We start from the raw sequence: 13468 nt of genomic DNA on the forward strand, positions 1-13468 counted from the left end.
CCCTAAATTAAAAAAAAAAACTACCAAAAGCATTGTTTCTACATACAAATACAATTTCTTTTTTTAAAAAAAGATTTTATTTATTTATTATGTATACAATGTTCTGCCTGCATGTATGCCTGCAGGCAAGAGGGCACCACATCTCATTACAGATGGTTGTAAACTACCATGTGGTTGCTGGGAATTGAACTCAGGACCTCTGGGAGAGCAGTCAGTGTTCTTAAACACTAAGCCATCTCTCCAGCCCCCAAATAGATTTTCTAACACTCTAAAAAATTTAAACAAAAATCGTCTTTCTATAAACATTAATGGTGGTTACTATATTACTTTAAGAGCATTTTTTTTCCTAATGATTTCCAACAAGGATAGTGTTTACCTTAGCAAATTCTGGAGGTGGACTCTTCCCTCTACAGAGATTAGATAAAGCCCATACTGCATTCCGAGTCATGGTCAAGCGGTTTTGCTTTGAAAATAACCTACAAGTATAATGAACCCACAGTAAATTATAAAAGATCCTAATAGTCTATAAAGAAAATACTACTACTGATAAGAGATGTCTTTATTCTCCAAAATAAATATTCATTTTCTTAAATTATTCATTCTTTGAAGATAAACATTAATTCTAATGCAGTATTTCAGAATTTCAATAAGAGACATCAACCTAACAAAGTAACAAGAAAATACTTGGCATCAAAAGAACACAAGGAAAACACAACATGGCTTCCCAAGGTATAATACTGTTCATATATTCATTACTCAGAAAGAGAAGAAACTTACTGCAGAAGAGGGGGGAGGATATTGCAGTCTAAGACATAGTCTCTGCACATGGTACTATCTCCAGCAATGTTGCCAAGGGCCCAGACTGCCTGTGAAAGAGTTATTCATCAATAAAGTTGAATATTTTCATTCCCTCATAATTCTTTCAAAAGAGATACCAACATATCATAGTAACACTTTATAAAAATAAACATTTTATATATAAGGACTATTATTTTCTTAAAATCATTCATCAGGGAGTCAAGCCAGTTATAGGATCAGTGTTAGAAAATGCAATTATTACACAAAAGAAAATGTTATTTCATCAAAGTAAAAGCTTTACTAGTAAAAGAGAACTCTTTTCCCAGTGCTGGGAAATGAACTCAGTACCTCACAAAAGGTGAATAATTGCCCCATAAAGCAACATACCTAGTCTGGAGTCAATTATTTTTAATGGATCCTACCCTTACTGATAAGTAATATTTTATACAGTCCTTTGTACAAAACAGGGATTTAAATGGCTCAATAGGTGGACTAAAAATTTTTGTAAGGTTGTTTACAATAGGAAACTAAGCAGACAGCTGAAATAATAACATAGACACATTTATTAAACTTGTAAAGGTGGCGACTGTAATTTCACAACAATGGCTTCATAGGTGTAGGCAACTCAATATAGTGGTCTATTGTATTTTAATTCTCCCTCAAAACTTCAAAAGAAAATCATATTCACTTAGTAGTGGCTTATCCTTACAAACTTATTAAGGCTGGTAATTAACAGAAGTTTGTTTTCTGTCTTTTCTGAACAAATGACAAAGACTTTTTGGTGGGGGGGAGGGGGTTAGACACAGGATTTTCAGTAGCTTTAGAACCTGTCCTGGAACTAGCTCTTGTAGACCAGGCTGGCCTTGAACTCAGAGACCCACCTGCCTTTGCCTCCTGAGTGCTGTGATTAAAGGCATGCATTACCACTGTCTGGCTTAAAATGACAAAGACTTTTAATAGTAGCAATAGAAACTGACATTAAGAAAGGCCATTTTATAAGTAATATGTCCATGATTAAAGAAAAAAAAAACGATAAAAGCTGCAAGAATCCCATGGTTGGAAGGGTAATTCTCACTAGAGGACTGTTCCTATTTAAACAAGCTATGGACCATTTTGATAAAACTCAAGCTGGGTATGACTATGTGAAATGTGGGCTCCTATCTGTTTCTGTGAAGATTTTACCTGTTCCTGGACATCTTCAAACTCTGAGCTAAGCAACTCGATGAAGATAGGCACTGCTCCTGCCTGAATCACAATCCGGGTCTGAAGAGAATTTCCTGAAGCAATATTTGTCAGGACCCAAGCTGATTCAAACTATGAAGACAAAAGTTAAGTTTCATTGTTTTATTAAAATTTAAAAGATTCTTTACTTAAAGCAATGCAATGTTTAGTACAATAAAAGGAGTCTGGGATCAATCTAGGATCATTATTGGCATGTTGTAAATACCATACTAATTTAAAAATAATTTCCAGAATCCCTCAGTCACATAAACATGGAATATACACAGAGAGTCTGGATTATGTATATTATTGTATTTTCTTTGAATTTTTTGAGTGTGAATGAGCTACATCCAGAGAGACATTTCATTGTACAGGCTGTGAGGCTAAACGAACACAGACATTTTAAAGGTATCTTCACTTCAAAATTTGGGTCTAAGAATTTGTTGCTTTGAAAAAGAGCTTCTTTTGTTTCCACAGAAGATGAGAACCTGTGAATTCCTTCTAGACTAATGTGATTTGATGGACCAAGTCCCCCAGAAAGGTCACTGTGAACACCCCCCAAAAATTACTTTGCCAAACAAAAAGCAGGAAGCAGCTTGGAGAGAACTACACCTAAATTCCCTAAATAATTGTTTATAAATGTTTGTTTACACTTAAAGGAGGATATGAGATAGATATGAATACTTTGCATTGGTATGGATCTTGGTCTATTGATGCAATTTTTAGGTCAATTTTGTTATATGTATATTTCTGCTTTTGACTAAGGTATTGTGTCTGTGCAGCTCATTTAAAAATGTAATGTATAATAAAGAAATATAGGCTAATAGATAATCATCTATAATAGTCAAGCTTGTACTCATGTTACTTAGGTATTCTAGATGTATGGAGATATATTTCAGATGGATAAGTATTCTTCAAACCTTTCAAAAACTTACAAAATATGGCATTTAAATGCTTTAAGAAATTAAAATTTTTCATGACATTGAGACACATCTGCTCCTGGCAGCACCAATCTACTTTAAGAGGAAGATGGGCATCTAAGAGGCTCCTTACAGAGTTTGTTAGCATTTGGGCAAGAAACAGCTCTTGCCTGGACTGCTTGATGATATGCTGTATGAACTGGACATGCAGGACCCACAGAAAAATGACTGCTGAATTTGCCTAAAGGTAAAAAAGTCCTTTAGAGTTCCTGCTTCATGAAAGAGACTGCCAGACATTCTGCAGGACAAAGAAGAAAGTGACCGACAAACTGCCAATATAGGTGGAACTGTCTTTGCAATTTCCTGCTTCATGAAAAAGTCTGCCAGATACTATGGGCCTGTAGGCTTAAGATGGATGCCCCCAATGTTATAGAAGAACTTTGGGTGACTGTCCAGACAGTGACATGTCTTGGTCAATTCTAGAGTTTTGAAAGTTGCTTACAATTTATTTCCTGTTTACTTAGGTAATATATCCTTCTGGAGTCTTTGATGGAATTTAAGAATAGATAATTATAATTATAGTTTTCTTTAGTTACGATAAAAAATAAAGCAGATATAAAATTTTAACTGTTATTATTGATTGATATTAGCTTTATTATATGTAATTTTACTATGTCAAAGTTAAATCCTTCCTTTTTATTTGTACATAAATGAGGAAATGGTGTGGGAAGTCCTTCCTGTATATGTGTTGCTTTTATTGCTTATTAAATAAAGAAGCTGCTTTCAGCCAATGGCTTAACAGAGTACAGCCAGGCTGGAAAAGATATAGAGAGAGAATAGGAGGAGTCAATGAGAAGCCATGTAGCTGCCAGAGGATAAATACGTGAGCTGCCAGTTGGAATCTTGCTGATAGGCCATGACCCTCATGGTAAAATATAAAATAATAGAAATGGGTTAATTTAAGATGTAACAGCTAGTAAGAAATATGTATAAGCTAATAAGCCAACCAGTATTATAACAGTTTCAGAGTGATTATTCTGAGCAGCCAGGAAAAGAAACAGCCTCCAACAATAAAAGAATATTTAAAGTGCCTAAAATTTCAGAAAAAAGTATAGCTATCATGAAACCATAGGAAAAAAAGTGTTTCATAAGTTGATATGGAATGATATCAAATTTTTTGTTTTTGTTGTTGTTGTTTTTCAAGATAGAGTTTCTCTGTGTAGCCCTGGGTGTCCTGGTGTTCACTATAGACCTGGCTGGCCTTGAACTCAGAGATCTGCCTGCTTCTGCTTCCCAAGTGCTGGGATTAAAAGTGTGCATCATCAGCACTCAGTGATTTTATTGAAAATTTTATCGAAAGAACAAAACGACAAAAAAATGTACTTCCATACAGTAACACACCATTTCATTAATTAAAGAGCTAAAAAGGAGTAATTATAAGTACATTAATACAGGCACTGTACAGATCATCTCTAGACAGAGTCACAAGACACCATCAAGATGTACTGCTTATAAGGACAGGCCTAGATGACTTCATAACAATAAGAAAAAGAACTCTACTGAACATTCTATGCTCCTTTGAGCTTTGTATTGTGGTACTGTATTTTATGAACCAATAAATAAATAATTTCTAGGGAATGGGCAAAATGAAATAGAAAGAAAACAGTGTAAAATGTATTTTACACAATTACAATTGAAAAGAGCAAAACATACTGTAAGTAAATTAAATAGGTAAAAAGATAACAAGTATATAATTAAAAGCAATGTCTCGCCGGGCGATGGTGGCGCATGCCTTTAATCCCAGCACTCGGGAGGCAGAGGCAGAGGCAGGCAGATCTCTGTGAGTTCAAGACCAGCCTGGTCTATAGAGCTAGTTCCAGGACAGGCTCCAAAGCCACAGACAAACCCTGTCTGGAAAAACCAAAAAAACAAAAAACAAAACACTTTCTGCTTCAGAGTACACGAGCATCTAATAGATAAGAAGCAGCCTTCAAATCCAAGTCTTTTTTTTTTTCTTTAAAATATATTGGCCCCCTTGGAGACAAGAATCTCACTCTTGTCCTTACTGGCCTGGAGCTCTCTGTGTAAACCAGGCTGGCCTTGAAATCAGAGATCTGCCTACCTCTGCTTCCTGAGAGGAGAGATTAAAGACAATTGCTACCATTTCCAGGCAAAGAAAAGGTTCTTAATAGATAAGAAAAAGAAAAAAAAAGAGGAAGTGGAGGAAGAAGAAGAGGTGGTGGCAAAGGTAAACTGAGCAAAAATCAATCTAGTATTACAGCATTGGTAAGAAAAAATATGAAGAAAATTATGACCAACAAAACTACAGCATATTACCAATTTTAGAGATGCCTAACTTTCTTGCTAGCATAACATTAAGAAATCTAAGAATGAAAGTTTATATACCTATATTCAGCCACGACCCCCAAATTAAATTTTTAATTCCTTCCACCATTTCTATCCTTTAATAAATAACTTATGCAGTTGAAAAAAATGTCACATTTCTGTTTAGTAACATAACATTGAATGTGAGATCAATTACATCTCATCAAAAATATACTTGTAGCTAATTACTTTCTAAAATTTTATATCAATTAAAAAGGCATCAATCATTGGAAAAGTTAAGATAGCAGAACAAATCTAGGTGACTGACAGTACATTCCTAGCAGAAGAAACAAGATCAAGTGAGAGATATTTGTACGTTTTTTGCTGCCCCTTGAGGGTTCTTTGGTTTGCTTATTTTTAAGATTAATGTAACCAGTGACCCAATCTATGATTGTGTCTACAGTTGGAAAAATGACAGCAGAACAAAAGGGCTGCCAAAGACACCTCTGAAAGCAGAAACTTTAGCTAATGCTATAAAAACTACATACATGTAACTATATCAATAAAGTCTGTGGGGGAGCGGTTAAAAATCTAACACAAAAATATCATGGGGGAAAAGCACTTTATACATTTATCTCTAGTTAAGTTACTAATGAAAGAAATGTTCAAACTAATTTCAATCTCTCTGAAACATACACACTTCAACTCCTTTTAGTTCTACCACCTAGAGCAAGAAATCTCAAATAGTACAGCACATTATTTAACTACAGAGGTGTTGCCTAAGCTGTAGTTTCTCTAAGTCACTGTTAAAATGAACTGGGTAAAATATAAGGCAAATGATGTAGGGAGGCAGCAGACTGTCTGACTAGAAGGTGGGCTCAAAGTTTATAAACTAATTAATTGCCCAATTACTATAGATATCAAGTCAGAAGAAGTTGAAAACTGAGGAAAAGCGATCTGGAAAGAGCAAGTCCTATCTGGATACTACATTTCCATGAGGAAAGGGGTCGCAATAAGATTTTGATGTATATCACAGCAAGACCCCGATAACAGAACATATTAAAGAGTTATCAGTGGGAAAAATCAATTAGCATGGTAATACTGCCAAGGTTCACACCGCTGACTGAGTTTAACAAAGGTCTCTGAGAAAATCAAGAACCAGAAGCCTACTCAGATGAACCAGACAGAAAAACAGTTGTGATGATGATCAGGAAAGTGAACAAGAGAGCAACAGCTAAGCATGGACGAGAAACATTGTATGTGCTTCTGCAAAAGCTAATGTGCCGGAGCTATGCTTATATTCAGTACATAATCATAATGATGACTGTCTTTAAATGCAGACAAGATTCCAGAATGGGAATTAAAAAATAGCTTTGGTATTTACAACTTCAGTGTTTTCACCTTATGATGAGTTATAGCCGGGGACGGGGGGGGGGGGGGGTCAGAAAGAAAACTCCAGGAATATAAGTCCTTATTCAGATGTGTTTAAGGTGCAGGTACACTTTTTTAAACTTGGATGTAAGCAGCCTAGATACCCTTTCCTTATAGTCTGCCCTGTATTTCACTAAGGTTTATGGCTTTGTTTTTAATATTTTGGTCTTAGGTGCTAGATCAGAATGTAACCAGAGAGAGACTGTAAAGCTCAAACTAATGATGAATACAAATACATAAAGATATGATAAAAACATCTAAAAGAAACAATAATGACTTAAGTAATCGTATAACCCAATAGGAGAATAACCTGGAAAGTGAAAAGCATACCTGAGAAATGTTATCACCAAAAGTAACAAATCATGGACAAAATAATCACAGCCTTAGCTTTCTCTGTGTTGTCTTATACTAGCATAATCTTAGCAATCCAAAAACTGCATCACAGGAAAGAACCTACTGTGTAGCTATAACTGCTAATACATAGTACTCCACTGAAGTTTTGCACAGGAATTTGCTAAATACGGACTGATTGCTACAACTGCCATCTGTATTCTTCAGATTTGAGGTTTTTCTCTCTGTCCTCTTTCTGAGTCTCTACCTTCTGGTGCTCAGCTCCTTTAATAAGGAAAATGAGAATCCAAAGCTGAAGTACTTCTGACCTCCTATCAAGTTTCCCACTCCAGGTTGATGTACGCCTGGCTCCCTTTCTCCATTTGGATCAGGACTCTGTTGCTGGCCACTTTGCCGGTTCCACTCTGGTTCCTAGCAAATGCCAGGCTCACCTGGAGAGCAAGTGAAAAGAAAGGCTCACATCAGAAAAATAAACCCAGATTATCAAACTCTGCAGAGAAGAGCACCTGAGATATCTGAGCAACCCTCCAGGAAACGGAGAGACATCAGTGAAGACAGGGAGGGAAGAGGATGAAGGTTTACTGCAGTTTATCACACTAAGCTTCCAGAGGGACAAGAAAGCCAAGAAAGGACAAAAAAAGCTAAGCCAACTTCATTCAAATTTACAACTTCTGGAGGAGTGCCATCTAATAATTAGAAGTAAGAAGTAATTTATCGTTTCTAGATAAAACTTTAAAAGTTTGGCCGCGCAGTATATTAGCACTGCAGAAGATAGTATAAAGATGCTGGACCTGACCTCAAACAAGTGAGCCCACAGACTACTCAAGGTAGAGCAGTCTCCTGCCAAAGGCTAGAGGGTGTCACTAAGCCTGACAGCACTCTAAAGCTAAGGTACTGCCTAATCCCCAAATGCTAGATTCAACCTCTAGTTTGAATGGCAAGATAGTATCTGGGCAGTGATGTCCCAAAGAAGACATGTAGGGCTCTCTTATTTGAGACAATCCACTGATCTGAGAAGACAAAGGGTAGTGACGTTCACTAAAACTCAGTTCTTTAGCTACAGGATAAAAAAAACTTGGCCCTGGGATTTATTATTGAACTAAGCCACCCAATTTCATTTGTGCCATAGACTATCAGTCTCTTTGTAAAAAGAGAAATGGCAAAACCTTATTCTAAAGATGTGCTACTTGCTGTCTTACATTTAGTGCTGCCCCCAAGTCACAAGGCAAGGAATTCCCTCCAAGCTTCCCAAAACATCTAATTATCTGAAGACATGGCAGAGCACTTATGTCCCTGGCTCCTCCCCGAGCATAATTGCTCTTAACTGCTTTGGAGGTGATCGATGTCACCCAACACTCAGACTGGAAAGAGAATGCCATGCTGTCCTTTACATGCAGAAGGAAAGCTGGAGACAATGACCCTCAAACACTAGACTGGTTACTTCCCAATCTTAGATAACTGAGGTAACAATTCATGAAGCACTCACTTCAGAGAAATCATTTTAGTCTTTCATCCCAATTACTAGTCTGGAAAAGGGTGGAATCTAGAAATTTAGATAAAAGCAAATCAGAGACTTTGAAGGCTTCACCTAAGTTCTAACAGATAATGAATCACAAAATAATAGAGAATTTTATGTGTCAGTCAGAAAAGGGTACTGTATAAGAACATGGTATACTGCTTATAGACAAGAGTACAGTAGAGTATAGAGACAAGATTCATTTCTCAAGATTTTTTCATTTTAATTCTGGAAGCTTCTGCTTTATTTCTTCAGTGCATAAGAGAGTAGACCTCCATAAGCACCTAGTTAAAATTGCCTCCCTGAGAGAATAACTGCTACCACTCAAGTGCACTCCTTCTGGAGACCGGAGAGCAACAGTTTATAATTTGTAATGAACGAAATAGTCATCTTCCCTATCTCCCTTTTCTTACAAACCATTTGGAATGATAAACTGCAGTAAGTCTCCTCTTTTGATCCCCATGGTCTCTTGGCAGGTCGCTTAGGGGCTCAGGCTCTGTTCTCTGCAGGTTGGTCATCTGGATTTCCTTTTTTTTCTGAGAAAACTCTCTTTCCTTGCTCTCAGGGTAAATATAACTTTTCAACTGTCTGGTGATTCTGGACTTAGATGGAGGCCAGAATTACAACAATCCAGGAGGCATCACGCAAAACAGAATCTTAATTCAAATCAGCACAGGGATTGGCAAAGGTCAAACTGGAGAAGAAAACCGATGGGACAGAGAAGTACTCTACCTTTGCTGGATTTCCTCCTTCTCCTCTGGAAGACATTCATCACCACAATAAAGATGTAAGATAAGGAGAAAGATGGAGCAGGAGGAGAGAAAGTACCAAGACAAAGCATTAAGACTAACAAATCATCTGCAATAAGGAGCCTGGGACAGGAATTTGCCATTTATGAAATTTCTCAATCAAGAGTGACAATGGAGGCAGAAATTGCCTTATGATTGGCAAGTATTTCTCCCATCTTGTGATCTACTTACCTCTGAAAGACCTGAGCCCTTCATATTACAAAAAAGACCTTGGTGAGAATTTATGGATTATAGGTATTTGTCAATAATTCAGATATTAAAGGAATCTGCTAAATGAACAATCAAATTAGTAGCAAAAGTTTAACTTTACCCAGGGAAAAAAGTAGTACTTTTAGAATTCCAGATACTCAAAGGCTGTGAGTTTGACAGCTGGCTCCTCTTACTGTAAAAATTATTCAATCCTAGGAGGCTGGAGGGATAGCTCTGTGGTTAAAGCACTGAGGACCAGGGTTCAAAATTCCCGGCACCCACATGGCAGCTCACAACCGTCTGTAACTCCCGTTCCAGGGGACCCGACAGTCATGGCAAAACGCCAATGCACATAAAATAAAAATAAACAAGTTAGAAATTAACACTAGAAAAAAATAAAAAAATTCAATCATTAGGTGGTAAACTCTTTGTACAGTCCATTAGAAGAAAATCAAACTTATGGCAAAGTTTTCTTGTGGTTTAGTAAGACCGGGTTTGATTTCTGAGTTTCCAGGCCAGTCCATGTTATATATTATATACACCATCTTGAGAACCCCCACCCACCCACACACAAACACACACAAGAAACTTCACATAACTTGCATAGGCTCCTGGTTATGACAAGTCCTACTGCGAAAAATTCAAATGAGACACAAATTCTAGCAAGTATTGGTCAGGACACCTGCATGTTAACAAACCTATATAAGCAGTTTACAAGGTAGTTATCACCAATACTCTTACAAACAAACAAACCTTCATACAGATTAGAAACTCATATTAAGTTTTCAAGAACAAAGTTCTAAGGCAAGAAATAAAATATCCGCACCTGCAGTGTACAATTTTCTTTTCGTTTGAGGAACTCCACAAACCTGGCCACTACTCCTGGTGTGTTGATGACTTCATCAATAGGAGGATTAGGTTCTGTTTCCCCATAAAATAAAACAAAAGATTTCAATAAAATGACTTTATAGATCAAAGTTAGTCACAATACCCCTCTGATCATTCATTGGCCAACTTTCCTATTAGAAATCTATCCCCTCCAAAAAGGTTAATATTGAATTTGGTCACTTTAAAAGCAGTGTAGCTTGAAAGGTATCACAAAAATATAAGCTTACATATTAAAATGAAGGAAGGGCAAAATTCTTTGTTTTTGCAGTACAAGGGAAATCTTTCATGTGTGCACCCTCAGTGCTGAACCTTGTATGCCAAGCCAATAATTCTTATCATTGAGCTACATTATCAGGTCCCAATATTTCCTAAAATTAATGCATTTGCTACAGTGGGTCTCAGCCTTCCTAATGCTGCAACCCTTTAATGAAGTTCCTCATGCTGTGGTAAGCCCCACCATAAAACTATTTCACTGCTATTTTATAACTGCAGTTAGCTATTGTTATGAATCATAATGTAAATAAGATATGCAAGATATCTGATATGTGACCCCTTGAAAAGGTCATTCAATCCTCTCAAAAGGGTCATGATCCACTATTAAAAAAAAAAAAAACCTCAAGAAAGCAGGGAAATCCAAAGCCAACTGCTACGAGCATTCTGGTATACGCTCCTCTGGCCCTTTTTTGTACAAAAGGCTTCAACCTGTGTTTTTATTAGACCTGCCAAAAGAACCTGAATGACAGGATTCTCAATGTGCTTATAGGATTTCACAGCAGCACTAACAAGAAAGTGCCAGCAAGAATTCATTAACACTTACTTGCCAAATTAATCTCACTTTGATTTATGAGGATGAGTATAAATTGGCATTTAATAAATAATTACTGGGTGAGCAGACAGAAAATATCAGATAATCAGGCCAATAATTTCAGAAGAGACTTTTCCTTTTGTGTATGCAATGCCAGAACAATACATTAGAACAGTACTGCCTAGGGAGACCCATGGCAAAAGTCAATAGCCGCACTGTAAAAGGTAAACCAAGCATGGTGGTCTGCACCAATAATCCCAGAACTCCAGATCAGAGGCAGATCCGGAGTTCAGATTATCCTCATGGCAACTTACAGGGACACCTGTGTGCTACATTAAGGCCCTATGCTTTTGTTTTGACTAATTAGTTTATTGTTGATTTAGAAGAAAGGCATTCTAGTAACATGTCTTTTGCCTTGTTCAACAGTTTTATCAATCACTCAAATGTAACAAACCTTGTAATAATGAAGATAAACTAGTTAATATTCTGAATTACAGAAACATCATAGAAAATAAAGAGTAACGCACCAAAAGTGACAATAAATCAGGGGAATAAAACAAAAGCAATCTTGGTTGTTCTGTTTGCCAGCATAGGGTATGAACCCCAGGTTCTGTGTATCACAGGCAAGTCCTGTAAGTCATGTTTCTAAGCTACAACAGTTGATTTGTTTTTGTTTATATTTTAAGATGTGATCTCATTATGTTGGCCAGACTAGTCTTAAATTCTGAGATCCTACCTCCATCTCCTGGTGGCAGACAACTAAGTACCCAGCTTAACAACTATATATTTTTTAATTTACTTATTTATTTGTTCGTCTCTCTGTGTGTGGACATGTGGGGCACGACACGTGTGGAGGTCGAAGAATAACCTACGAGAGTTGGTTCATACCACATGCATTCCAGAGATCAAACTCAGGTCATCAGCCTTGGAGCCTAGTGCCTTTATCATCTGAGTCATCTTGATGGCCTAGTCACTGTATTTATTAAAAGGCTTTTTTAAAAAAAAAAAAAAATCCACATGAATTCACTGTCCTCATTAGGTTCTCTCAACTTAACATAATTATCTGGTAAGAGAATCTCACTTGAAACATTGGCCACATCATACTGGTCCGTGAGAGATTATCTTGGCTGTTAATTGATGTAGGAGGGCCCAGCCCACACTATATGTAGCACCATTATCTAGGAAGGTGGCTCTGAACAGCGTGAGAAATCAAGAGGACATACTAACCCTGCCTACTAGCCAGCAAGCAGGATTCCCTATAGCACATGCCATACATTTTCCTGCCATCAAGTGTGTTCTTTGGCATGTAACACTCTACGATGGGCTGTAAGCAACTGCAACTTATTCCCCATACGTCTCACACCTTTGAACACTTGGTCCCCAGCTGCTATCATTCGTGCTCTCTGCTTCCTCTCAGTGTTCTGAGATATGAGCTCTCAGCTACCGCTCCTCCACCATTTGGGACTCTAGCCATTGGAACTGCAAACCCAAGTAAACTCTTCTATAAGGTAAGTTTTATCACAGCAATAAAACAAAAAAGGGAACTAAGTCAAGTAAGTCCCTTCCCTAAGTTGCTTTTGGCCAAGAAGTTTTGTCAAAACAACAAAAACCTAAAACATTCAAAACTATAGTTCACGAAGTAAAGAGTTTTCTTTGCTGAAAATTCAAATGTAGAACTATGCTGTGACCAACACTATTCTCTTAAACTGACACTGAAATGAGCAGTCTTCTCAAGACAAAGAAGTGAGTCTCTTGTCAACTACCACAATAAACACATCTGCAGTGCTATGCTCTAGTTATCATACTTTTAAGAAGGAAGCTGGCAAACTAGAATACATGTAGGAAAGTACAGGTTATAAAATGCCTTTTTGTAGGAAAAGCATGCTATAAAGGAACATGCCACAGAATTTTACCAAATTGTCATACCTTCTGTGTATGCTAAGGTGGTAGACATTTTAATGTAGCTATCAGCTCACGACATAAATATTTTTAAGAACTAATGATTTTAAACAACCATAACTTACTACTGTATGGTTCATTATTTACTACCAATATTTTAATATGGCTCAGATTTTTTTTATACGCCAATTTATTCTAATTACACAAAGAAGAAATATCCTATTCCACAATAAATCTATACTTAACTTTCAGTAGTAAACTACTAATATTAAAACCAGTAATTACTGTTCAAGTAATTTTTAATAAAGAGCGGAGC

General features: G+C 36.9%; 1 protein-coding gene across 1 annotated transcript in view; it reads right to left on the bottom strand.

Annotated features, from left to right (window-relative positions):
- The window catches only part of Kpna1 (karyopherin subunit alpha 1), a 72683-nt gene that overhangs the window by 16574 nt on the left and 42641 nt on the right, over positions 1-13468 (bottom strand). The window contains exons 5-8 of the mRNA XM_075965097.1: positions 10387-10481; positions 1981-2112; positions 778-866; positions 377-476 (exon numbers count right to left, since the gene is read on the bottom strand). Of these exons, the coding sequence (XP_075821212.1) occupies positions 377-476; positions 778-866; positions 1981-2112; positions 10387-10481 (416 nt within the window). The remainder of the gene's footprint in view (positions 1-376; positions 477-777; positions 867-1980; positions 2113-10386; positions 10482-13468) is intronic.

The sequence above is a fragment of the Microtus pennsylvanicus genome, chromosome 1, assembly GCF_037038515.1.
Source record: "Microtus pennsylvanicus isolate mMicPen1 chromosome 1, mMicPen1.hap1, whole genome shotgun sequence".
Classification (NCBI taxonomy): Eukaryota; Metazoa; Chordata; class Mammalia; order Rodentia; family Cricetidae; genus Microtus; species Microtus pennsylvanicus.